A 26,314-nucleotide genomic window follows, 5' to 3' on the forward strand; every position below is an offset into this window, starting at 1 on the left:
GAGAGAAGTAAACAAGTAAATATCACCCTTGTAGCAGATCTGTTGCTATTCATACTTGGTCCAGGATTATTCAGCGTGCTGGAGCGAGAGAGGCGGCCCCAGGGGCGGGCCGGGGCGGGGCCGGCTTTATATGGTAGCGCGCGGGCTGCCAGCTGCACACAATACGCCTCCCGGCTGGAGCGCTTTGGGCAGCCAGCGCTGGCACCGACACCACCGACGCGAGGTGAGTCTGACCCAGCTGTCGCCTGCCCCTGTGCCCAGCCCGAGCCCGGCAGGTAAGCGTCAAGGGTGCTGCCCTGGGTGCCGAAAAGCTGGAAGATTAAAAACTCATGATCTAGTTTTTCTGCCCCGGGGAGCTGTAGGGTGTGTCATTTGCGGGCGACGTTTTGGGTCCTCGGCTCCGAAACACCTCCTCTCTGGCTGGGGCTCCAGGTCCCTGTGGCCGGTGGTGCCGGCATCGGCCCCGCGGGGCCTCAGTCTCAGCATCTGAGCAATGGACTCGCCCTTATACGCCTGGCCAGGAGAACCGGATGCTCTGTCGCCCCGATCTGTCCTCCTGCTCGGCCTCCAGGGGCCAGACACCCATGTCCTTGGGGGCCAAGCGTACCCGGCCAAAGCCAGGGACCTCCAGCTTGGGTGTCCACTAAAAAAGGGAAGATGGCGTCGGGCACTGTCCCCACGGGACCAGAGGCGCGGCGAGTAGCCGCGCACCTGCGAAGAGCCGGAGACAGTCTTGATTACGGGACATGGGGGAAGTCCGGAGCAGGAACTTGCGCGAGCGGGTGCGGCCGCCACCCCACCTGTCCGCGACCTGCACAGGTGCGTCCTGCACAGGTGCGCCCGCGGGGGGCGGCGTACCGACCAGCGGGGCGCCTTGGCCTGTTCTGTGAACCTGCAGCCGGCCAGCGCTCGGCGTTTGGATGGCCGCAGGGCTCCTATTAACTGCCGTGCAGCCCGGAACTCTGGGGACTCGAGACGCGCTCAAGTCTCTTGGGTGCGAATCACTTTGTAAACCGTTAATTGTTACTGTAATTTTCGCTAGTACAAACCAACACGGGGGACTGGATGTTGTTTCTGTTGCTGCTGCTGCTGTAATATTGCGCCTGAGTACCTGCTGCGTCTGGGTTCTTTCTCCAGTGAGCCTGGCGCCAGCTCCCCAGGGAGGGAGGTTATCCTTCCCCCATTATGAAGGGATAGACTATTGAGCTCTGTGCTGGCCGGCCTCGGGAAAGGGTCTCATTTTTTAGCTGGAGCAACTGTGACTTTCCAGGAGGTGACTTGAATTCTGTGTGGCTAAAAGCCCAGAGCCAAGTTCTGGAAGCTAACCAAAAGCTCAGTTAGGCACTTTCCATCGTGTTGTCTTAGATGGGCTGTTCCACCTTTGAGCCTCAGTTTGCTCATTCTGTAAGATGGGTTCATGAAGTTTCCAATCAGGTGTGGAGAACACCCACCCAAGTGTTAGCTGTTAGGTGGCTTCCTAACACTTGAACCCTATTCTGCTTATTTTGGGCATACCTTAGAATAAGTTCTTAGGAGTGGCATATTTTTGTATTATTGGTACCATTTTGTACTTGTTCCCTGACGGGTCTGAAGCGGTAGCAGGGCATGGATCTGGGTCCAGGCAACCTGGCTGCTGAGTGCTGCTCTTCCCCACTGTCTCATCTCTCCTCCACTCTTCCCCTCCCTCCTCACTCCAGGATTTGGGGATTTCCCTCCATCTTCTGAACCTCAGGGTTGTCACCAATTGATTTAGCTGTGGCTCCTCCAGTCTTACCAACCAACGTTAGGCTGTACAAGTTTATTTTTGCTAGTTTTTGTTTTAATATGTCTAAAGAGTATGGGGAGACTGGCTTCTGAGCTGTGGGTTTCAGCCAGTGTCTCAGAATGTCCTCCTGGGCAGGGGAACATATTTAATAAACCTTCTGAATTGGCCACCAGTTGATTTTTTTTTTTTTTTGGTGGGAACTATCTCAGCAAGGATATTTCTCCAAGGACCAGGGATCTTGTGAAGCCTTCCATGTGATGGTGTGAAGCTTAAAACAAATGGAGTAATATGCTTAGCACACTCTCTGTGAGGGTCACTCTCATGGTCATCCTTCTTTGCCATCTCAATTGCTGCCTCCTATGAGAAGTCTTCCCTGTCTCATCTAAATGTGCTGCCCTCTCACTCCTCCTGCCAGCTCCTCTGTCCTGACACCTTTTTTACTGACTTCAGGATGCCAAAGACAGTGTGAAATGGCCCATTTGGGCTCACTTGGTGTGACTTATGCCAGCCTGTGGCTCCATGTTAACAGGAGCACCAAATGTCATAGTCACAGCCTGGGCACGATGGGAGAAGCTGGATAGAGGGTTGTATGCATGTTGATTATTGTGGTCAGTTTTAGGTGGTTAGTAGGTAAAAAAAAAAAAAAAGAATAAAGCTAGAGTCACTGAGCTGCAACAAAACCAGAGGAGCAGGATTAGCCCTTTTTTCATTTCTGATCCTAATAAACGGAAGGGGTTTGAGGAAAGGATCCATTCAGTTGTGTCTCGAAGCTGACCTCAGAGGCATTCTCCCCTCCCTGGAGAGCATCCTGTTTGTAGTGAACCTATTAAGTTTGCAGACAATTAATGGCTTCTTGCTTCCCCTGAGTCAGCCATAGTGGATTCCACAAGAATCTTACTGTTTTTCTCTCTGCTCAGAACAATTTTCTGGGGTTTTTTACTTACTTTTTATTTATTACTAATGTTGCAGTCAGTTCACTATATGCCAACAATCATACACAGTTCTAACATTTAATCGTGTGAAGCCCACTTCACTGCTTTCAAAGGGATGTGTGATATGGTCTTTATTTCAGCGAAGCAGAAGTGGTTGACTACTGTCTGCTCCTTATTGGCTCAACTAACCATTCTGTTGCCTTGTCAAGGCCAGTGCCTTTGGCTGCTGTAGTTTTGAGTATTTGCTGTTTTTGGGCCTTCCAGGCAGGTAACCGAGGGAATTTGCCATCTCTGGGAAAGTCATGGCCTCTTCCATGTCCTACTTATTTGCAAACACCACCAAAATGGCTTTTCTCATTTCTTTCTCCAACATGGCCACTAACTCTAATTTGGAAATGCCAACTGAGTCTCAGTTACAACTGTCTGCTACCTCAAATGATAGCATCTGTGTTTGAATAATATCTTCAGGATGGCCTGATGCTGGTTTGCCCTCCTCAATCCCCAATTTGGAACGGAAGATCTTCTATGTTTCCAACGTTAAATCCAATGGTAGGAAGAGTAGTAATGACTTCTCTAACCTGTAATCTCTTCAAAATTGTAGTTTTTCCTGTTCCATCTAATCCCCAAATTGAAGTCCTCATTTCCTGGGTTCTGAAGAGACTTGGAATATACTTGAGCAAAAGCCACCGTGATGAACTGGCTGTCTTCCCTCACTGATTGGCAGAGTCAGGCCCTAGCCGTGGCAGTGCCTCTTACTCAAGCCCTTGTGCTGCCACCTCTGCTGCCCTTGGCCTCTGGCTCTGGCTCTATGGCTTGGAGGTGATTTCCTTGGAAGCCTGGCCTGCGAGCAACTTCCACTTTAGGCCACCTGGAGTGGGAGGGGGCTCTGCTCAGAACAATTTCAAGAGGTTTCAAGGAAGTTCCTGGCATCCTTGGGTTTTGTTGTTGGCGGCCACCAGGAAGTCTGCAGCTGTCCGAGTGGACATGTACTGGCCCCTTCATCCCTTTGTCCTGCTGCAGGGGTTGGGGTGCGGCCCTGGGAGAAATACGGAATGTGCGCAGATAAGGTATAGCTGCCGGCCTGTCTTCCTTGTTGGCCCGGAGGCAAGAGTGAGGTCAGGCCTGGTGTCCAGGGCACTGGGCGGGCTCGGGGAGGGCAGCTGATTTTCCTAGTGTCAATATTAGGACGTGAGAACACAAAACACCCGCTGGGCCTCGCGGGCACTGCATGATGGTAAACTTGTTTTTCTGGAGGCAGGAGAAGAGACAAGTCACCCCGATTCAGAGGAGGTGCACGCTCTTGAGCAAAGAAAGCTTTCTGGGGAGGCTCCCTGTGACATAGAGATTAAAGATTGGGAGTTTGTTGTATTTTTCCCCCAAGAGATGGCATCTGTGTGTGTCTGGCTTGGAGCTCAGAAGAGGTGTTGTCAAGGCCAGGGCAGAGAGATCTGTAGCCTTCCTGTGGACAGACGTCCAGGGTCTAACCCTGAGTGCTTATTAGCACGGCAGAGCTCCAGGCTCACTGGACGGCAGCTTCCCAGATGCGAGCACTTGCTGGGTACCATGCACGCAGCGGCCGCTTTCTTCTCGTAGCTGCCTCCCTCCTAGCTTCTCACGCCCTTTTACAAAAGATGCGGGTGTGCCCAGGTTAGGGTCCCCCAGCCAGGCTTGCCTGTCACTGTGAGCCCAGCTCCCTCATTCTGTTTTACAACGTACTGTCTGGTTCCCCTGAGCTGCCGGTGTTCACTGGGTCCCTGCACTGAGCTGGGGCAGACAGACAGGTAAACATTTAATGAGACTATAATGGGCTAAGTGCCCAATCCAGGTCTGTTTACCCAAGGTGCTGGGACAACGCAGATGAGGAGCGATTAGTTTTGTCGCGAGGAGGTGGGGAGGAGCTGGATTCTGGGGTAGGCCTGGAGAAGAGAGCAGGTTCCACCTCCTCTCCCCACCCCTACTCCCCACCCCCAGCAGCCTATGGAGGCAGAGGGAGAGTCTAAAGATGGGGTTAAGGCTGCAGAATGACTGGGGTGAGTCCGGGGGTTGGAGGACTGGGCCCTGTCGGGCAGAGGGCCTTGTGCCAGGGAGGGAATGGGAGCCACCAAGGTTGCTGACTGGAGGGGGAAGTATCAGAATCCAATGAGTAATTGAGACCCGCAAGAGGCACTTTGGGGAGACCCCAAACTGGAAGGAAGGAGACCTTGAGGGCTGTGTCTGCCTTTCTGAGACCCTTAGTGTTTGGGCCCAGCAGGGCACAGACCCTCATTACTTTAAATATATGCTCTTTAAACTTAAACTGCAGACCAGGTGGTATCTCCACACCCTGACTTTTTTTTTTTTTTTTTTTTTTTTTTTAGTGTGGGAGGAGATAGACAGACTGGTATGTGCCACCATGGATCTACCTGGCAATCTCAGTGTGGGGTTGATGCTTGAATCAGCTGAGCTACTCTCAGTGCCTGAGGCCATCACTCTAACCAATTGAGCCACTGACTTTAAGAGGGCAAGAGAGAGAGAGAGAGGAGGAGAGGGAGAGGAAGGAAACAGATAGTCACTTCTCCTGTGTGTTATGGCCGGGGATTGAATCCGGGACGTTCGCATGCTAGCCCAATGCTCTATCCACTGAGCAAACTTGCTCATCAAATAGTGATAGAAGGGTACAGGGGTCTGCCTGCTGGTGTTCACGAGGTCTTGGTTGACAGGGATCCTCATTAGACTCACAGAATGAGGTCTCCCCCACCTGTTTTTTGTTCATCTCATTGAACTGTTACTATAACAATACAACAGATTTGGTGGCTCTTAAGCCACAAGATTTCTCATAGTTTTGGGTGCTGGAAGGAAGTCCAAGGTCAGGGTGCGACAGACTTCCTTGCCCTCCACAGCGGGCAGAGAGGGAGCTCTCCTGGGCCTCTTTCAGAGAAGCACTAATCCTATTAGCAGAGCCTCCCAAAGGGCCCTTCTCCTAATGCCATCCCCATGGCCAGTTAGGTTTTCAGCATATAAATTTTTGGGAGAACACATTCAGACTGCAGCAAAATGATCTAAAATTACTTTCAGAACCAGTCCTCAAGAGAATTATTCTTCAGTTACACTTCCGCTACAATTTGGAGTATTTTTATAAATATTCAAGAAGGAAAAGACAGCCTGACCAGATGGTGGCGCAGTGGACAGAGCATTGACCTGGGATGCTGAGGACCCAGGTTCGAAATCCTGAGGTCACGGGCTTGAGTGCAGGGTTGCTGGCTTGAGTGTGGGATCATAGACGTGACCCCATGGCCACTGGCTTGAAGCCCAAGGTGCTGGCTTGAGCCCAAAGGTCACTGGCTTGAACAAGGGGTTACTGGCTTGGCTGGAGATCTCCAGGCACGCATGAGAAGCAATCAGTGAACAACTAAAGTGCCACAACCACAAATTGATGCTTCTCATCTCTCTCTCTTCCTGTCTGTCTCTGTCTCTCTCTGCTCTGTCACTTTCTCTTGTGCATGTACACTAAAAAAAAAAAAAAAAAGGAAAAGACATAAATAAATCTCCCCAATGCTTGTTTTACAAAGGAGGAATTAGGAGTTCAGAGGGGCTAATTTGTCCAAAGTCACATGACCAAGCTAGACAGGAACTCAGAGGACCCCAGCTTAGTGCCCCCTGGCACAGTCAGTTCTCCAGGCTCTTCACTGCTTGTCTGGGTCTGCACTGGACTGGGGCTGGGTCGGCCTTCTCTCGTAAGCTGAACCACTGGGCCATTTTTCTCCCGAATACCTGACAAAGGAAACTGAAACAGCCTTGTCTCTGGGCAGGTAGATGGTGGGCACACATACACAGGTACACCAGAATCTTTTCAAGTTCCCAAGGGGTTACTACACCATCTGAAATACTCAGGTAAAAATTGGAAATCTGAACGCATTTGCTTCCATCTTGCTTCTTTGTTACACCGAGGGTTTCAAGGCGTGGAATCTCGAATCCTCTCCCCAACCCGAGGGTTGGGTCCTTCTTTTTTTTTTTTTTTTTTAAATTTTGTTTATTCATTTTTAGAGAGGAGAGAGAGAGAAACAGAGAGAGAGAAGGGGGGAGGAGCTGGAAGCATCAACTCCAATATGTGCCTTGACCAGGCAAGCCCAGGGGTGTTCTCCCCAGGGTTTCGAACCGGCGATCTCAGCATTTCCAGGTCGATGCTTTATCCACTGCACCACCACAGGTCAGGCGGGTTGGGTCCTTCTTATCCCTGTGCAGTTGTGGAAATGGCAGTCAGAGAGGTGGTCACGTGCCCAGGGTCATGCTGGACAAGGTTCACAAGTAAACTGCTGGAGTTTGAGGTGAGGGGTGATAGCTTTAAATTATAGAAGTAATCGGGCCCTGGCCGGTTGGCTCAGCGGTAGAGCGTCGGCCTGGCGTGCGGGGGACCCGGGTTCGATTTCCGGCCAGGACACATAGGAGAAGCGCCCATTTGCTTCTCCACCCCCCTCCCCTCCTTCCTCTCTGTCTCTCTCTTCCCCTCCCACAGCCAAGGCTCCATTGGAGCAAAGATGGCCCGGGCGCTGGGGATGGTTCCTTGGCCTCTGCCCCAGGCGCTAGAGTGGCTCTGGTTGCGGCAGAGCAACGCCCCGGAGGGGCAGAGCATCACCCCCTGGTGGGCAGAGCATCGCCCCTGGTGGGCGTGCCGGGTGGATCCCGGTCGGGCACATGTGGGAGTCTGTCTGACTGTCTCTCCCCGTTTCCAGCTTCAGAAATAAAAAAAAAAAAAAAAAGAAGTAATCATATACTCACTAGAGATAACACTGAAGACTGCTCCTCCATCTGTTGCCCACCACCCCATGAATTCCATGGGTGCCTTCAGAGGTAGCCACTACAGGACACATTTCCTTCCAGATCCTCCCTGTGTTTCCAATCATATATAACGTACATAACCAGTAAAAGGTACACATTTGCATAAACAGCGTCACAACTGCTTCCTTATCTTGCTTGTGTCACTCGGCAGCTAACCACGACTTCTTTCCATCCCCCTCTGCAGAGACCCACCTCCTTGCATTTTTGCAGTGGTCAACCTGCCCACCAAGTGTGGATTTGGGGAGGGAACGGGGTGCTGGTTTTGAAAACAAGCTAATTCCTAAGCCTATAGAGCCGGGTCTTCATTGCTACCCTAGGACCTGGCATTGGGTCTGGCCTTGAGCAGCTCCTGCCAAATTTTGACCTGAACTGGGGCTGTAAAAAAAGTGTCCTGGAGTTGGAGTTGGAGGCCAGGTTTTATAGTAGCTCCTCCCTTGGGATGTGACAGCTTCTTCACTGCTGAAACTCAGTGTGCTCTCTGCAAATAGGTGTAGCATCACTCCCCCACACAGGGTTAACATAGCAGATGCCCTCATGCAGTTTACCTTTGTCTCCAAACCAGCCTCACCCCGCTACCCCCCCCCCCCCCCCCCGTGCCCAGGGGACAGGATGCTAACAGGTGGGATGACTAGTGTTTTTCTGAGTGCATCGACCCATGTTGCTGGGGCAGTGTTATTTCTGGAGCCCAGACATGGGTACTATGATTGTACGGCGAAGAGCCTCTGAATTTCCGTTCTCAAGCCTCTCAGGCCCCCATCTGTGAAATGGGCAAACAGTCCCCTCTGTCTGAGGGATGTTGGACTCAGTAGACACAAATAGAAAGGATGTGGGGGTTACAAGAGCATGACGTCATGGGCCCAGAGAGGGCAGCCCTTGTGTGAGGCCACAGTAGCCAGAAGCCACGCTGTGACTGGACCTGTTGCCCAGCGATCCATGGCTGGACTTCTTGTCCGGGTCCACTGCAGCCCGGGGGATGACTCTGCCTACAGCTGGGTTCAAGATAGGTCAAGCCAGCACCTGCACTGCTGTTCAAGGTGGAGGGCTACGGCTGCAGGTGAGGTAGCATGACCAAATGGCCATGGTCCCAGGGGTCCATTTCAAGCCACAATGTTCCAAATTAGTGAACACCCACCCACCCCCAAGGTGAGTTTCCAACTTTCTTTTTTGCTTAAAATACCTTTCTCTCGCCTTACTTTTCTCTCTCTCTTTTTTCCATTATTTCTCCATCCCTAAGGGAAGTGAACCCTGCCCACCTTAACAAGCTGTTTAGGCACCTGCAGGTTCATAATGGCAGAGGCTGGAGTCTGGACTTCCCCTCCATGTGGGTGGAGGGTAGGGGCTGGGAGGGGCTGTGTACTTGATTCCTGAAATAGACCTTTAAGACAAACAACTCCATTTGAGACCAATTCAAGCTATTGACTTGGAACAATTCTTTTTTTTTTTTTAATTCATTTTAGAGAGGAGAGGGAGAGACAGAGAGAGAGAGGAGAGTCAGAGAGAGAGAAGGGGGGGAGGAGCTGGAAGCATCAACTCCCATATGTGCCTTGACCAGGCAAGCCCAGGGTTTCGAACCGGCCACCTCAGCATTTCCAGGTCGACGCTTTATCCACTGCACCATCACAGGTCAGGCCGGAACAATTCTTTTTGCTTTAGTTTTGTATCAGTGATGTCTACGTGTACCTGATGGTCAAAGTTCAAGAGCACAAAGCATACATAGTAAAAATCAAGTCTCTCTCCCATCCATTCCAGAGACCTCGTTACCCCCTTGACTGGCCTGTGCAGACAGAAGCGCTTGTCTGTGTTGCGTTTTTTTTGTTTTTGTCTTTTTAGAGAGGGAAGGAGAGAGAGATAAAGAGATTGGAACATTGAACTGCTCCTGTTTGAGCCCTGACTGGGGATTAAACTGGCAACTTTTCTGCTTTGGGACGACACTCCAACCAACTGAGCTATCTCGCCAGGACTTAATTTTTTTTTTTTTTTGATTGATTGCTTTTTAGAGAGACATAGAGGAAGGGAGAGAGGGAAGGGAAGCATTCATTTGTTGTTCCACTCAGTCCTGCTCTCATTGGTTGCTTCCCATGTGTGTCCTGACTAGGGATCAAACCTGCAAACTTGTTGCTTTGGGGTGATGCTCTTAACTGCCTTAGCTAACCAGCCAGGGCTTGTATCTGTGTTTTTACAAACGAGCATCAGCATGGTTTGCAGTTATAAACTGTTCGCTCCCCGCTCTGTCCAGGTACCCATGTGCCTTAAAGATCTTGGCACAGCTGTGCCTACAGACCTTCTGTCCATCTTTTTCAGGGGGGTTTGTGTTGGCTCTATGTCTAAAAGTCAAAGGTTACATGCATTTGTGACTTGGGTAGATACTGATTGAGGGACCCCACCGCTGCCCTGCTCCTTGCTACCATTTCCTCTGTTGATTTTTTTTTTTTTTTTTTTACAGCGACAGAGAGTCAGAGAGAGGGATAGATAAGGACAGACAAACGGGAATGGAGAGAGATGAGAAGCACTAATTATCAGTTTTTTGTTGCAACACCTTAGTTGTTCATTGATTGCTTTCTCATATGTGCCTTGACCATGGGGCTACAGCAGACCGAGTAACCCCTTGCTCGAGCCAGCGACCTTGGGTCCAGGCTGGTGAGCCTTGCTCAAACCAGATGAGCCCACGCTTAAGCTGGCGACCTCGGGGTCTCAAACCTGGGTCTTCTGCATCCCAGTCCAACGCTCTATCCACTGCGCCACCGCCTGGTCAGGCTCTGTTGATTTCTTAACCAGCTTTGTTTAGAGCCCCTGCTAGGCAGCACTGAAGGGCAACAATTGTATTGTTTCATCCTCCTAGGAGCCCTGGAGGTGAGCATTCTCCTGAGCTCGGCTCAGAGGTTTAGCTTCTGGTCCCACAGCAGCGGCAGAGCTGGGACTGGAGCCTATGTCTGTCCTGTTGAAGTCAAGGCTTTCTTGCTTGAGTGTGTGCCTGATGCTCTGAACACTGGGTGCTCCATCAAACAGAGCATCACCCCACTTTTTGGTGGGGATGGGACTGGTGATTGGGACAGGTGTGGATGGAAGGCCCTCCTGGGAAAGACTGGGTGGGGACCAGGGTTTCTCAGCTAGGTCCATCCAGCAGCCACTGGCCTGGCACTGGGACTCTAGTGACCAGGTGCATTGATGGGGCCCCAAACATGTCATCACGTGTTCCTGCGTTGCTGGACTTGGCAAGGTTGGGCTTAGGGAAACTGAGGCTCCATGCTCCAACGAGGGATTAGTTGTTTGTGCCCCAATGTGTGTGTGTGTGTGTGTGTGTGTGTGTGTGTGTGTGTGTGTGTGTCTGTGTGTGAGGGGCACAGCCTATGAACCTGCAGTCTGTTGGAATGAGTAGCCTCCTTCCTCTACTGATGCTGTGACCCATCTGGTCCCTTCCATTCTCTGTACCTTGCTTTCCTCATTTTCTTTTGGTTTTATTTATTCATTTTGAGAGAGAGAGAGAGAGAAGAGTTAGAGGAGCAGGTAGCATCAACTCCGATATGTGCCTTGACTGGGTAAGCCCAGGGTTTTGAACTGGCGACCTCAGCATTCCAGGTAGACACTTCGCTCATTTTTGAAATAGAAATTGTCAGAGTCATGCCTGGTTCTGTGGGTCCCCCACTAGGAGGTTGACACCTCTCCTCCATCCTGCTCTTGCAGCGTTGGCCCTTGCTGGCTTTTACAGAACACCTACCTACTGTGTGCTGCAATGGACTGTGCTCACTCTGATGCAACTCTGGGAGAGAGATGGCATTTCCCCATTTCCCAGGTTTGGAAACTGAGGTCAGGCCAGGAGCTGGTGGCCTAAGGGCAGAGCTGTTTACTAAAAGCAGGTTTGCTGCTCCAGAGCCTGCCATCCTGTGTTCTCCAAGGCCTGCAGCTGTCTCCATGGCTGTGGGGTGGCTGTTTTCTGCACAGAAGTTAGATTTGCATCCTGACCTCTGTGGGCAGAATAAGGTTCCTGGCTGGTTTTTCCACTAAGTACTAGGAGGGTTAAGGTGTAGGCTGCTTGGGTGGGTGGGGACACATGGCTAGATGTACCTTCCTTTCACCAAAGAAGCATTTTACACGACTCATTTGCAAATCTTTTGAAAAAAAAAAGATAGATGTTTAAAACCAGGCCAGGCTCCTGGATCTGCAGCTGCTGTAGTCTGAGGCACTGGCCTTTGTTTAGTCACTCGACAAACATTGCTCTGCTCTGTGCTGTGTGCTGTGAACTAGAGATAATAAAGGCTGCTCCCACCCATTTCATTACTTGTTTACTCTAAGTCTGGCACATTAACATGAATTCTTTCAGTTTGTCCTTGCAACAGCCCTGTGAGGTAGGAGTGACTAGTGTCAGTGAGGAATGAGGAAACCAGACAAACAGGATGCCCAGCAGCCTGGCTCCACATCCATGGTCTGAACCACAGCTGCAGACGGGCTACGAGAGCCCCTAGGGGCCCCCAGCCTCACTCTCGGATCTGCGAAAGGGGTGCTAGAGCTGAGTTCTTTAGGGACAAAGAGGAGTGAGCCAAGCAAAGGAAACAGAGGATGGTGGCCAGCGGGCACTGTCTATGCAAAGGCTTGGAGGCTTGACATGTCAGGCACTGTTACAGCAGTCTCTAGTGTGACAAGGACAGGGTCCAAGATTTGGGCTGAGGCTGGTGAGACGAAGAGGACCCTGATAGCAGTGTGGCATGACTCCTGTGGGGACTAGGAGCTGAGTGGAGCGGTGACAGGGCCAGGTCTGAGGCTGCTGTCTAGGAATCAGATTGGAGAAAGCCCAGCTGGACGCTGGCGAGACAAGCAAGGCAGCTGGAGCAGGGCCAGGTAAGAGGTGACTGGCACTGAGCCTCCAGGATGGACTGAGCTGGGAGGCTGCTGCAGGGACCCTGCCCCCAGTTCCCAGACACATGCTGAGATCTCCCTCTCAGAGGTAGAGCCCCAAGGCCAGCCCAGGCCTGGATGGTGAGCAGTTAGTGAGAATCCATCAGGCCTTGACAGTGGTAGATGCTGAGACATCTGCCAGGAGTAGAACAGCTGCTGCTGGTTCTTGCCAGGAAGAGGAACCCCATTAGTTTGGGATCATTATTCCCATTTAACAGATAAGGAAAACAGTGCCTTGAACAGTCACATTGCAAGTGACTGGTGGGGTGAGGATGTTGACCAAAAGTCCCCTGCCCTTCTGGCAGACCTTCAGTGCGCATCTGGAGACAGGGAGGAGAGTTTGGTGGCTGTCCCAGGTCAGCAGTCTGGGGACCCAAAGGAAGGCGTCGACTCGGGCCCTGACTCAAAACCAGTCCACTGAGGGAAGCACCACTGCACCGCTCACCCACCCTGGTCAGACACACTCAAGCTTCAACCTCTGCCTGGCCAAGCTGCCAGTGGTCACTGTCCCTGGTCAGCTACCTGCTACCCCTCCCTGTAGGAGAGGTAGCGTGGTATCTCCCATTTGGTACCAGAGGATTCCATAATTTTCTGCTGGGGACTGAGGGATGTTTAGACAGTGGGTCAAGGTGAAGCTCTGAGGCCATGGGCTCAGTGAAGTCCCTTTGAGACCCCTGGCCTGTGAGGGCCCCAGGGGTTTCCACAGGAGCACACAGCAGCCTATGAGAAGAAAGCAGCCCCCTATGGAGGGGGTGTGGGGTGGGGGGGGAGGGAAAAGGGAAGGTGAAACAGGGAGGCAGATGCAAACGAGGCTGGGCTGCTTTCCCAGGGAAATGGTCATTTGCATAGACACCAAGCCCCCTGGGGCCTGGGGGCAGCCAGAGATCCTGGTCAATTTCTTTTTTAAAAATAATTTTTCCATTGATTTGAGGTGGGGGGGGGGAGGGACGGAAAGGGAGACAGAGACAGAGACAGGAAAGGAAAGAGAGAAGCATCAATTTCCTGTTCCACTTAGTTGTTCCATTCAGTTGTACTCTCATTGGTCCCTTCTCCTGTGTGCCCTGACCTGGGATTGAACCCATAACTTTTGTGTGCCAGGATAACACACATGTATTGACCTACTCAGCCAGGGCCTCACAAATTTTTCTTTCTTTTTTAGAGAGAGTGACAGGAAGGGAGAGAGTTGAGAAGCATCAACTCAAAAGTTTATTTGTTCACTGATTGCTTCTCATATGTGCCTCAATTGATGGAGGTGGGGGTGGGTGGCGGCAAGGGTTCCAGCCGACCCAGTGACCTCTTGCTCAAGTCGGTGACCATGGGATCATGTTGATGATCCTGCGCTCAAGCCAGTGACCTCAGGGTTTCAAACCTGGGTCCTCAGTATTCCAGGTCGACACTCTACTGCACCACTACCAGTCAGACGACGATTTTTTTTTTTTAATTTTTGACACCTGAGTCATCAGCCTTATCTTTTTTTTAAAAATTTTTATTTTTATTTATTCATTTCAGAGAAGAGAGAGAGAGAGAGAGAGAGAGAGAGAGAGAAGGTGGGGAGGAGCAGGAAGCATCAACTCCCCTATGTGCCTTGACCAGGCAAGCCCAGGGTTTCAAACCAGCAACCTCAGCATTCCAGATCAAGGCTTATCCACTGCGCCACCACAGGTCAGGCCAGACCACGATTTCTTAACAATCGCTTTAACATGAGCTCAATCGTGTGTATGTGTGCACAGGCACCGCTCACAGTCTGCGCAGAGTTAAAACAGCTCGTCTGGGAAAGGGGTCTCCTTTTATGTGGCTCTTTCGCATCTTTAATAGAGTTATATTTTTCTCTGAGGATCTGGAGCATACTTTATGAGATTCATTCCTGACAAAAAAAACCTTACTATTTCTGTAAAAATGTAATTTTTTCCTACTAATTTTCTGATTGCCTTGTAGGATGCAATTAAGTTTTGTATGTTGACCTTGGATCTGGCAACCTTGAAACTCCCAGTAGTTCCAATAGCTGGTTCTGTATGTGAATGTTTGTACCTGCTGAACCTCCCTTTCCTGTCTTATATTAAAACGATCGCATTGTCTTCAGCTTTGATTCTCTTAGAGGCTTTCTCTATCTTCCTGAGATTCGTTGACAGTTTTCTCTAACCGAAGTCATCTTTTCCTTTGTACTAGTGTCCTCCTGTCTCTGTTCAAACAAGCAAAGTTGCCGAAATGAATGGCATGGCTGGAGAGGGAGTGCCGCAGGCTCCCTGGGACCAGGGTTTGCCACTTTCAGCAGCCTCCACCTCCATTAAAAGGCTAAACGATGAAAGTCAACTCTGGCTACAGAAGTGGCTTCAAGTCATACTAGTTATGTGCCATGGACACCTGTGCATTGTACATCTAGATTCACTGCCACCAGGCATTCCCCTGAAACTAATGTGTGAAGAGTATATACCCAGAATGGCTCCCGTGCCGGGTATTTAAGTTGTTGACAGCATTTTAGAGCTCTTAGACGTGTCACCTTTCATGACTTGTGCTGGCACAGTGTATAAAGTGTTGACCTGGAGTGCTGAGGTCGCTGGTTTAAAACCCTGGGTTTGCCCAGCTGAGGCACATATGAGAAGCAACTACTACGAGTTGATGATTCCTGCTTCTACCCCACTTCCTTCTCTCTCTCCTCTCTCTAAAATCAATAAGTAAAATATTAAAAAAAAGAAAAGGAAATGTTACCTTGTCTCACTACATATGTGCTGGCCTGATGTTTTGGGGGAGTCCCTGGGTCTTGGGCCTACATATTTTTTGTTGTTGTTTAAAAAAAAAAAAAAGACTTATTGAGAGAGCAAGAAACATTGATTTGTTTTTCCACTTATTCATGCATTCATTGGCTGATTCTTGTATGTACCCTGACTGGGGATTGAACCTGCAACCTTGAGGTATGTGGATGAGCTACGGAGCCAGGGCCATGCTTTTAACACTTTGCCTGCAGGTGCCCACAGCAGGTGGCAGCACCCTTCCTTCCTTGGGTGTGGGAGCTAAGGCCCACCATCCCCACCAACCTGGTCTGACCTGCCAGCTCCTTTCAGGGAGAAGGTGCTGTCCTGACAGGTGTGGGTGGCATATGTCAGGCCGCGGGCTGTTTGTGGCCATTGTGGCTGTGTTTACACGTCTGATCTCTCCAGCCCAGCTCCCTTCTCCTGCTTAGCTGCCTTTCCCATTGGCTTTCATCTGGAACAGATGTAAAACTCTGCCGTTTCCCTTGTAGGAAAATCAAACAGCCACCTCTCTTTGAGACAAATTCTCGGCACTTATTTTCTCTAGAACAATGCTGTCCTTATGCGGTTTTCTTCTCAAAGGCCAGAGTGCCCCAGACACGGCATACCTGTCTGCGCCCTTGATGACATCATGACTTGTCCATCTCTGTGCATGCGTTCTGGGTGCACTAACCTGTCTAGACTTGCCCGAGACACCTGGAGTGTCCACAGCTTCCCTCTGTTTACGTGAGCCTCAGCCCTGCCTTTGCCTTCTCCAGCACAGCCTCCATTTTTCAAAATTGATTTTGAGAGAGAGACATGAATTTGTTGTTCCACTTATCGGTGCATTCGTTGGTTAATTCTTTTATGTGTCTTGACCATGGATAGAACCCACAACCTTGGCATATCGGTATGAAGAAACTACTGAGTTGATGATTCCCGCTTCTACCCCACTCCCTTCTCTCTAAAATCAATTAAGTAAAATCTAAAAAAAAGAAACCAACTTAGCTACCCAGCCAGGGCTCTGCCATCACCCTTTAATGCTGAAGCAAGTGGTGAAGGCGCTCCTGTTCTAGCTTCCGTGTCCCCGCAGGGCATCTGTGCCTGTCCTGCCCGCAGTGCATCCACTGTAGGAGCATGGAGATCTGGGGCTCTGTCCCTTCTTTGTTCAGTGCAGGTAAATATGCCCAGTTAGACATTTAAAAAATCTAGGTCATTATTGTAAGTAAGCACAAAGGTCATAATGCTTAGCACCTCCTCCCTCAGCCTTCCAGGCTGTGCTCAAAGTACCTGTGGAAGATTCTGCCCATCCTCCAACAGCCGAGGGGCTTACTGGTGCCTTACAGATGAGAAAATGGTGGCATCAGACAGCAAAGTGGTGGCAGGGCTGGGATTTGAACTGTCACCCTTTGGTTCCAGAGACACATTTGTTTTTGTTGTTGTTGCTATTCAGAAAGATTGGAGGAGGCAGAGACAGACTCTGTCATGCACCCTGGACCAAATCCACCCAGCAAGCCCACTAGGGGGCGATGCTTCGCCCATCTCCAGCATTGCTCTGTTGCTCAGCTAACTCTGCTTAGTGCCTGAGTTGGAGGCCATGGAGCCATCTTCAGCGCCCGGGGCCAACTTGCTCCAGTTGAGCCATGGCTGCAAGAGGAGAAGAGAGAGAGAGAGAGAGAGAGAGAAAGAGAGAGAGAGAGAAATCAGAGGGGAGGGGTGGAGAAGCAGATGGGCGCTTCTATGTGCTCTGACTAGGAATCGAACCTGGGGCATCCACATGTGGAGCCAACGCTCTACCACTGAGCCAACTGGCCAGGGGCTCAGAGACACATTCTTCCATCTTTCTATCCTGGACCTAAGGCTGTCTGGTACAGTGTGGGGTAAATCAGCTATCGCAAATGATGACAGCAACACTTATTGATGTGGGACTTCACGATTATAATAGGTAGACCTTTGGCTACAAGGAACAGGAAAGTGAGTGAGTGGTGATTGAACAAACTGGGTTCTGTTTTTCTCACACACTAGGCAGTGGCTTGTATTTTTTCTGCTGTTCCAACAAGGCCATCAGAGAGCCAACCCTCTACCCCTCTGCTCTGTATTCTTAGCAACATTCGTTATTCTCGTACTCGGCACCTCAGTGTCATAAAGTGGCTGCTGCACCTCCAACCTTCACTTCTGTATTGAAGGCAGCAAGGAGGGAGAAGAGCTGCCCAGGCTGTATCTGCTCCCTTTCAACCTCAGACTTTTAGACGTCATTAACGAGGACTGGGTTACAGGTGCACCACTAGCTGCAAGGCATGCTAGGAAAGTGAGGAACAGAAGTGTCATGATTGGCTTAGATGATGAACAAGGATTTGGGGCCATGCAAAGAAAATTAGTTCTACTAACAAGGGGAAGGGGAGAGGTGAATAACAGCCTTGAGGGGCACAAAGAAAACCAGTTAGAAGGTGACGGGAAACAATTTTATCAATGTCACCCATCAAAATTAATCAAAAAAAAAAAAAAAAAGGAATGTGTCTCAGGGCTAATTCAGGCAGTTAGAAGAATAGTATAAGGATGCTAATTCTGCTTCTCAGGCCACATCTTGCAAAAGGGGCCCCAAGGAAATAGGTGATTTGGCTCCTCTGATTTTGCCAATTGGATTAAAAAAAAAATAAGTCAGGAACACCCTGAAATGGAACTAACAATACATAAGCATAAATTTAAAGGACTTTTAGATACTGGAGCTGATGTATCTGTTATTGCTAAGCTACATTGGCCTCCTTCCTGGCCCACTCATGCAGCAGCCACAGAATTACAGGTATAGGGCAGAGTAAATCCCCTCAACAAAGTTCTAGTTTTCTACATTGGAAAGATTAAGAAGGTCATTCTGGATTTTTTAAGCCTTATGTGCTCCCTGGATGGCCAGTTAATTTGTGGGGTAGAGATGTTTTGAAAAATATGGGAGCGTTGCTTGTCAGCCCTATTTAGTCCAGGCATCCTCAAACTACGGCCCGCGGCCGCATGCGGCCCCCTGAGGCCATTTATCCGGCCCCCCTCCGCACTTCCAGAAGGGGCACCTCTTTCATTGGTGGTCAGTGAGAGGAGCACTGTATGTGGCAGCCCTCCAACGGTCTGAGGGACAGTGAACTGGCCCCCTGTGTAAAAAGTTTGGGGACCCCTGGCAGATGCTTGATCTGGGATTTTAGCTCGCCAAGAGACTAGGGAAAGAACAGCGAGGAATTCTCACCCCCATAGAAGTGGCACCCAATACCAGAAGGTGTGGATTAGGATATCAAAATTTAGCATAGGGGCCTGGCCGGTTGGCTCAGTGGTAGAGCGTCGGCCTGGCGTGCAGGAGTCCCGGGTTCGATTCCCGGCCAGGGCACACAGGAGAAGCGCCCATCCGCTTCTCCACCCCTCCCCCTCTCCTTCCTCTCTGTCTCTCTCTTCCCCTCACACAGCCAAGGCTCCACTGGAGCAAAGTTTGCCCGGGCGCTGAGGATGGCTCTGTGGCCTCTGCCTCAGGCGCTAGAATGGCTCTGATTGCGGCAGAGCAACGCCCCAAGATGGGCAGAGCATCGCCCCCTGGTGGGCATGCCGAATGGATCCCGGTCGGGCGCATGCAGGAGTCTGTCTGACTGCCTCCTTGTTTCTAGCTTCGGAAAAATACAAAAAAAAAAAAAAATTTTAGCATAGGGGTCTTGGTAGCTCCTGCTACCTCAATAATGCATTGTGGGCCCTGGCCGGTTGGCTCAGTGGTAGAGCATTGGCCTGGTGTGCAGAGGTCCCGGGTTCGATTCCCGGCCAGGGCACACAGGAGAGGTGCCCGTCTGCCTCTCCACCCCTCCCCCTCTCCTTCCTCTCTGTCTCTTCCCCTCCCGCAGCGAGGCTCCATTGGATCAAAGATGACCCGGGCGGGCGCTGGGGATGGCTCCTTGGCCTCTGCCTCAGGCGCTAGAGTGGTTCTGGTTGAGGCAGAGCGACGCCCCGGAAGGGCAGAGCGTCGCCCCCTGGTGGGCGTGCCGGGTGGATCCCGGTCGAGCGCATGCGGGAGTCTGTCTGACTGTCTCTCCCCATTTCCAGCTTCAGAAAAATACAAAAAAAAAAAAAATAATAATAATAATGCATTGTGCAGACCCAATTACTTGGAAATCAGATAATCCTGTATGGGTAGACCAATGGCCCCTTTCTTAGGAGAAACTTAGGGCAGCTGCTCAATTGGTACAAGAGCAGCTACAGTTTGGGCACATTGAACCATCTAATTGCCCATGGAATACACTTCCATATTTTGATCTTGTTGCCTCCTGGATTATCAAGGGGCATAGGCGACCCTTACAGTTTATAGGTTTTGAGCCTCAAAATTATTGTTCCTTTTTTCAAAGGATCAACAACAATGGCTCTGGGAAACTTCCACTAAATGGCAAATTGCTCTTGCAAATCAATGGACAACTTTATACTGAAACTGTCAACTTAAAATCAGCTCAAAGTCTAGGAAAAATAAATAAATAAATAACAGCCTTTCCAAGACAGTGAAGAAAGGAGGGTATAACAGTATGTAAGGAGCGATCCCATTTTTGATTGTGTGTGTTATGTGCATGTGCGCTTGGCAGTGAAGACTGGAAGGTTAGCAGAGACCCCCTGAGTACTGGGACTGTGGCTGAATAGTCCTCATTTAGCTTGGTTTTTTTTTCTGCTCAAGGGAAGCAGCAGACATGGGAAGCAGCCATACGGAGAGTATTGCTCTCCAGGTGGAGCCCAACCTTCCTCCACTATTTTGACAATAGACACCTGGATTTTTGAGTTTGCCAACTGGTTTCTCAAGGGCCAGTATAAGAGCCTTTCTTATATTTATACTTTCTTTTCTTCCCCCCCACAAAGAGAAGCATCTCCAGATTTCTGACTTTAGAAATGTATGAGAGTCTGACTGGGCTGTGGCACAGTGGATAGAGTGTCGGCCTGGGACGCGGAGGATCCAGGTTCAAAACCCTGAGGCCGCTTGCTTGAGAGAGCAGTCTTGTTAGCTTGAGCACAGGTGCGCCAGCTGGAGCACAGGATCATCAACACGATCCCATGCTTGCTGGCTTGAGCAAGTAGTCACTGGTTTGGCTTGAGGCCCCTGGTCAAGGTGAGAAGTAGTCAATGAACAACTAAAGTTCTGCAACTATGAGTTGATGCTTCTCATCTCTCTCCTCCCTCTCTCTCTCCTTTTCTGTATCTCTCTCTCAAAAAATAAGTTATATAGGCCCTGGCCAGTTGGCTCAGTGGTAGAGCGTCAGTCTGGCTTGTGGAAGTCCCAGGTTTGATTCCCGGTCAGGGCACACAGGAGAAGTGCCCATCTGCTTCTCCACTCCTCCCCCTCTCCTTCCTCTCTCTTTTCCCCTCCCATAGCCGGGGCTCCATTGGAGCAGAGTTGACCTGGGCACTGAGGATGGCTCCATGGCTCCATGGCTCCTCTGCCTCAGGCGCTAGAATGGCTCCAGCTATAACCGAGCAATGCCCTAGATGGGCAGAGCATTGCCCCCTGGTGGGCATGCTGGGTGGATTCCGGTTGGGCACATGTCTGTCTGACTGCCTCCCTGCTTCTAACTTCGAAAAAATACAAAAAAAAGTTATATATATGGAAAAAGAAATTTTTGATGGAGAGCAGAGAGGCACCGTGATTTGCCCAGAGGCACACTGCCAGCATGTGGCAGGATTCATGCCTAGGGTTGCTGGGTGGGGGAGGCTGATGATGGCTTTCGCAGAGAAGGAGGGGCCTCGCTTAGAGTGAGAGGGCTGAGTCCTCCAGGCTTCAGAGTTGTGGGCATCAGTCAGTCTGTGTGTATCTTCTTCCCCCAGAGAAGAAATGTCTCAAGCAGGACCCCTCTCCAGGAACCTCATTTTGTGCACCTTCCTTCAGGAGCATGGCCTGCAAGCTCTGGAGGCTCCCGGCATGACCAGTCTCCTCCAGTACGATCCTGATCCCCATGGGTAGGTCCCCGTGGCCCTCTGGGCCCTGCCCACCCCCATTCCTGGTCAGTGACTTTTGGGGGGTGTGGTTAGAAGAGCGGCCTTCTGGCTCCTTGGGCAGGACTCCAGAGTGGAAATTCCCGGGTGTGGTCTTGGAGGCAAGTGCCCTGGGCAGGGACACTCTGATCCGTGTTCACCAAGGGCGCCTCAGAGCACCCTGCATGGCCACAGTCCCAGCAAGGACCTTGGGCACCTGCCATCAAAATGGCTCAAGCTTGTGGCCTTAGGACAGAGTGCCTCCTGGTCCCCATACTGTGATCACCTTAGCAAGGCCTCTTGGATCGAGTAGCCTGAGGCTACTCCAGACTGGCTGCTGGTCCTGACTGTAAGGGCAGCAAACGAGATGTTCCCAGGATTGGAGTACAGGGTCTGGATGCTCTCTGCTGCTTTAGGCCTCAGCATACTCTTAGTCATCCAGGTCCTGGACTTGGGGATTGGGGCTGGTTGGGGTTTTAGGACGGGAGGGACCCAAAATGTGCTTTTTTCCTTCACCCTGCTCTGTAGATGACAACAGGGGACATTCAGCCTGGGACAGTGTTTTCGTGAGGTCCCACAGGGTATCGGCATACAGGTGGGACTTCACCCCACCTCCTGGATTGCCAGGCAGCCCTCCCCAGCGCCCAGCCTGCCCCCCACTGCTCCTGGAGTAGAGAGAGCGTGGACCCTGGGGACTGGGCAGGTGGCCGAGCTGTGCTGTGGGCCTCTTGGCCTGGGAATTCCCAGGAGGCTATCGAGTCACTGGGTTGGAATGTGCGGGCAAACCCCTGAGAGCTGGGCTGAAACCCCGCCCAGGCCCACAGAGTGGGGAAGTGGGGAATGTTAGGCTCGGAGGTTGGGTGGGAGTGTACATCTCCATTTCCATGAAGAACTCAGTGAGAGTGAGGGGCCCAGACGGGCTGGTCAGCCCCTCCTTTCTTAAAGGGGTGAAGGCAGAGGTGGTTTCAGGGTCGGGGACCAGGGAACCCCGGTCCCAGAACTCCCCATAGGAGGAGGGTAAGTTGAGACCCCTGTGAGAAGCCCACCTAAGTGATCTGATGGGCTCAGAACCGCCCACCTGCCCAGCCCTATTTCCCAAAACGTCTCCCTGCCCTCCCACCTCAGCTGAGGGCTCTGACCAACCCAGAAGCCCCCTGCAGCCCCCTGCCTTCCCACACTTCTGGGAGTCCAACTGTGGACAGTACCTCCGTGGCTATTTCTGCAGTAGAGCATGAGCTAGAGGAGGGTGTGTGAAAAAGGTTCCCTGCCCCTCGCCCTGTTCTGCATCTCAGGTGGCCCAGAATCTGTGGCCCGTTTGGCTGGGTGGGTCTGGGTGTGAGGGTCACCAGCACAGCCTACCTCTAATTCCCTGCACCCTTCTCACAGTGACATCCCTCACGAGATGGCCATGCGGCTGGCCTTCATTGGGGACGAGATGGAAGTGAGATGGATGCTGCCCCGTGTTGCCCAGATGCCCTGGATGGCCGTGTACAGGTGACCAGACCCTGCCCAGCGTTGCCAGCTCCTGCAGCCGGTCTGCTGCACCGCATTCCTCTCGCCATGTCCACAGATGGCAGAACCTGAGCCCCTTCTCCCTCCCTTGTCAAGCCAAGGGGCTTGATGTAACATGACGACATGCTGAGTGAGCTCAGATGGCTGTGTGTCCTCTTCAGCAGACACTCAGCGTCCATGATTTGCCACTGTCCCCACGGGTTCTCAGACCTCACAGAATTGCTCAAGGTGGGGGCAGACACACCGACCTCATGCGAGACCAGGACCAAAGCAGATGTGGTCTTTTGGTCACTAGGGAGGTAGCCTTCTTTTGGGGAGCCCGGGTATGAAAACAGAGCTCCTCTGCAGGGAGGACCTGCTCCCCTGGACCCCCCTTGGGGCCTGTCCTGTGGACAGTGAAGTGTTTTCCGTGTGGCCAGCTCTGGAACATGGGGCCAAAGCCAGCGGGCGAGCTGGAGGGCAGATGAGGGAGTGAACAGAAAACCAGGAGCCTGCGGACCAGAAACAGCCTATACAGAGAGACCCTCACTGGGGAGTCATCCAGGGAAGAGGCGAGGTGGCAGTGGGGGGCCAGGAGGAAGGGACAGGCCCATTTCTCCCTGTAGGTGTCACCTGAAACAAAGGCCTTTGCTGCTCCCCTCACGCAGTCACGTCAGCTCTCTCTCCCATTTGTCTTACAGCCTGGCTTTCACCTACAACCAGACGGGCCTGAGGGGTGTTCTTAGAAGTGTTATGGGTGGTCTCACTAACCTCAGGGGCAGCAGAAGGTTCTGGAGTTTCCTGACCTTCAGGGACAGGGTAAGCCTTGACAGTCTGGACCATTTCTTCTGTCTGGTCCCACAGGCCTTGGGGTTTGAGACTCCAGGCTATTGACCACGTTCGGGTCCTCGGGCGCCTTACCTGCCTCACACCTGTGCTCACACTTCTTCCTCCACCTAGAGTGCCCTCACCTGGCAGCCCTGCCTGGTTCCTCTCCCACCCACCCAGGCCAGGTGCCTCTTGTCCTGAGCAGCTCTCCTGATCACTCCCCATCCTACCCACCAGCACAGAGGACAGTCCCCCGCCCTCACACCACTTCATCCCTGTTCCCCGCAGCCGCAGCCGAGAGCCCGGGTAGCCTGACCTCCCTCCCCTGCCTGTCCTTAGGGGCACTTTCCTCTCCTACACCTCCTGCCCTCCTCCTCTTTCTGGACCCTTATCCCAGACCCCTCTGGTTTGGAGTGAGGTCTCTTGTCTCCTCTCCGTACCTGACTTCCTTTCCACCACCCCACTCACACCCATGGGTGGGCACAGGAGGCGAGCTGTGGAATGAGCCAGCCCCTTGCAGGCCAGCGGTCCTCACTTCTCCCCACCTTCGTCCTGCAGGTTTCCCCCGGCCGGGGGCGCAAGCTGTCCCTGCTGCTGCTGCTGGTGCTGCTCCTGGACTGGGGTCTGCACCTCCTTCAGTGACCGCTGCTGGCCAGCGCAGGGCGGGCTGGCCCCCCCCCCCCCCGGACTGCCACCCTGGAGGTGGCCTTGTTGGTTTTGTGTCTTTTTAATTGTTTACTTATGATCCCCTTTTTATATTTAAATTCTGAGTGCTGGGACACTCCTGAGGTTTCATACTTTTTTTTTTTTTTGTAAGAGAAATGAATTATACCTCTGGGGTCTTTATGGTTAACTGCTCTCCTGGCCCCAGCCCACCCTTTTGTGGACTGTCCCCAGAGGGAGCCTTCCTGTCGTGCTGGGTCATGTAGCGGACAGTGGGGGGAGTGCTGGTCACACCCCCGTGTCTGTGAGGCCCACAGCAAAGAAAATCTGCTGGAGTAGATTTCTGAGAGGGAGGAGAGCTCAATAAAATGTTGGTTTCCATTCGTCTCGGGTCCTCTCTGGGGGTTTGCAGCGGGAGCTCCATCTTGCCCCTTGGAGGGGGATAATAGTGGAGGGGAGGGGAGGGGCAGGCATGCTCATAGCCACCTGCAGGTATCCTAGCCCCTGGGCTCACAGGGCTCATCCAGCACCTGCAAGTGCTGCTTGGGCCCCACAGAACTGGTTTACTCCAGCTGTCATTTTCATTTGGTGGTTCCCGAAAACCCACCATCAAGGATTATTTCTGTTGGGCTGTCAGGGCCTCATACAGGTGTGCCGCCCATCTTTCCTATGCATGTCATCCTGTGGGCTGCGTGCAGGTGTGGTGGGGGAAGGGCTGGGCAGAGGGCAGCAGGGGCACTTTGCATGTGTTGTGGAAAGGTGCACCCCTTAGGAGTTGAAACCAGTGTCCGTCTGAGTCCAGAGTGATAGAAGTTACTCTTCAACCTGCAAGAGGAAGGACCAGAGGCCTGTCCCTCCCAGGAAGGGGGCAGGGATGACAGTGCTTTACCACAGGCCCCAGGCCACTAACGCAGGGTGGACCCATGCTCTGGGGACCTGAGTGGGGGGAGGATGCCAGGGCAGTGAAGCACCTTTTGGAGGAGCAGCGATAAGGCTGTGAGGGCAGAAGGGGCCCCATCACCTTTTTCCATTTCATTGGCTTTTTTTTTTTACAGGGACAGACAGGAACGCAGAGAGTTGAGAAGTATCAATTATCAGTTTTTCATTGCGACACCTTAGTTCTTCATTGATTGCTTTCTCATGTGCCTTGACTGCGGGCCTTCAGCAGACCGAGTAACCCCTTGCTTGAGCCAGCGACCTTGGGTCCAAGCTGGTGAGCTTTGCTCAAACCAGATGAGCCCGTGCTCAAGCTGGCGACCTTGGGGTTTCGAACCTGGGTCCTCCGCATTCCAGTTCGACGCTCTATCCGCTGTGCCACCGCCTGGTCAGGCCATTTCAGTGGCTTTTGAAAAAGGCCCTTGGTCTGTCAGGATTTCTGGAGATAGGGCAAGATTGAGGCTCAGAAAGGTGCCCAGGGAAACCTGTTCCTGCCATGGAAGGAGAGCAGTGCCCAACTCCAGGCTGACCAGGAGGTCATGTTTTTTCCACGGACATGGGGCCCAAGGATAGAGTGGCATCCTGGCATAAAGATGGTGTTAGTATCTCCCCAAGGGGCAGGAACCGGTCACGATCCCTGCAAGGAGCAGGGTGAAGGCTCCACCATGACTCAGCTCCTCCCTTAACTCCCCTTACTGCCTGTACCTACTTCTCTCTGGACTCAGATTTGGCAGGGGCAGGGTGAGGGCTGGTGCACCCCAACCTAGGGCTGGGGGCAGAACCCTGCCTGTGGCACCTCTGCCCCATACTGGCAGTTTGTCCCCACCAGCCCGGACCCTTATGGTAAGGGGCAAGCCCAGAGGAGGTCTTCTACGCAAGATCTGTCCGGTGGGACTTAGAGCTGAAAGGGACCTCTGTGACACCATCCTGCCTGCAGTGTGCCCCACTCAGGAGCCGCGTCTCCCAAGACTGCCTTTTGCTCAACTCACAGCAAAGGAGCTTCAAGCAGAACTGGAGATTATTTTAGATTTTTTTTTAATTTTATTTATTCATTTTAGAAAGGAGAGAGAGAGAAGGGGGAGGAGCAGGAAGCATCAACTCCCATATGTGCTTTGACCTGGGGAACCCAGGGTTTCAAACTGGCAAACTCAGCATTCCCGGTCGACAATTTATCCACTGGACCACCACAGGCCAGGCTTGAACTGGAGAGTATTTTAATAACAAAGTTCTTTGTGGATGCTTGGGAATTTTTGTGTGTGACCGGGGGGGGGGTGGGGGGGGGGGGGGGGGGGGCGGGGGGC

At 51.9% G+C, this 26,314-nt stretch overlaps 1 protein-coding gene and 1 pseudogene across 3 annotated transcripts; one reads left to right on the plus strand and one right to left on the minus strand.

The window, feature by feature from the left end:
- Nucleotides 1–153: 153 nt before the first annotated feature.
- On the plus strand, nt 154–24,450 carry BIK (BCL2 interacting killer). 3 transcript variants are annotated; one of them, XM_066358609.1, is made up of 5 exons: nt 154–275; nt 20,949–21,080; nt 22,482–22,589; nt 23,288–23,405; nt 23,973–24,450. In XM_066358609.1, exons 2-5 carry the CDS (start codon nt 20,956–20,958, stop codon nt 24,054–24,056), a joined length of 435 nt encoding a protein of 144 aa, XP_066214706.1. In that variant the 5' UTR covers nt 154–275; nt 20,949–20,955; the 3' UTR covers nt 24,057–24,450. The 3 variants fall into 3 exon arrangements, with proteins under 3 accessions (XP_066214706.1, XP_066214705.1, XP_066214707.1); XM_066358608.1 differs by having other exon boundaries at nt 176–223; XM_066358610.1 differs by lacking the exon at nt 154–275 and adding an exon at nt 21,624–21,690 and having other exon boundaries at nt 20,990–21,080.
- LOC136389461 (ADP-ribosylation factor-like protein 1 pseudogene) lies at nt 2,856–3,338 on the minus strand (annotated as a pseudogene).
- Nucleotides 24,451–26,314: the final 1,864 nt, after the last annotated feature.

Source organism: Saccopteryx leptura, chromosome 1 (genome assembly GCF_036850995.1).
Source record: "Saccopteryx leptura isolate mSacLep1 chromosome 1, mSacLep1_pri_phased_curated, whole genome shotgun sequence".
NCBI classification, from domain to species: domain Eukaryota; kingdom Metazoa; phylum Chordata; class Mammalia; order Chiroptera; family Emballonuridae; genus Saccopteryx; species Saccopteryx leptura.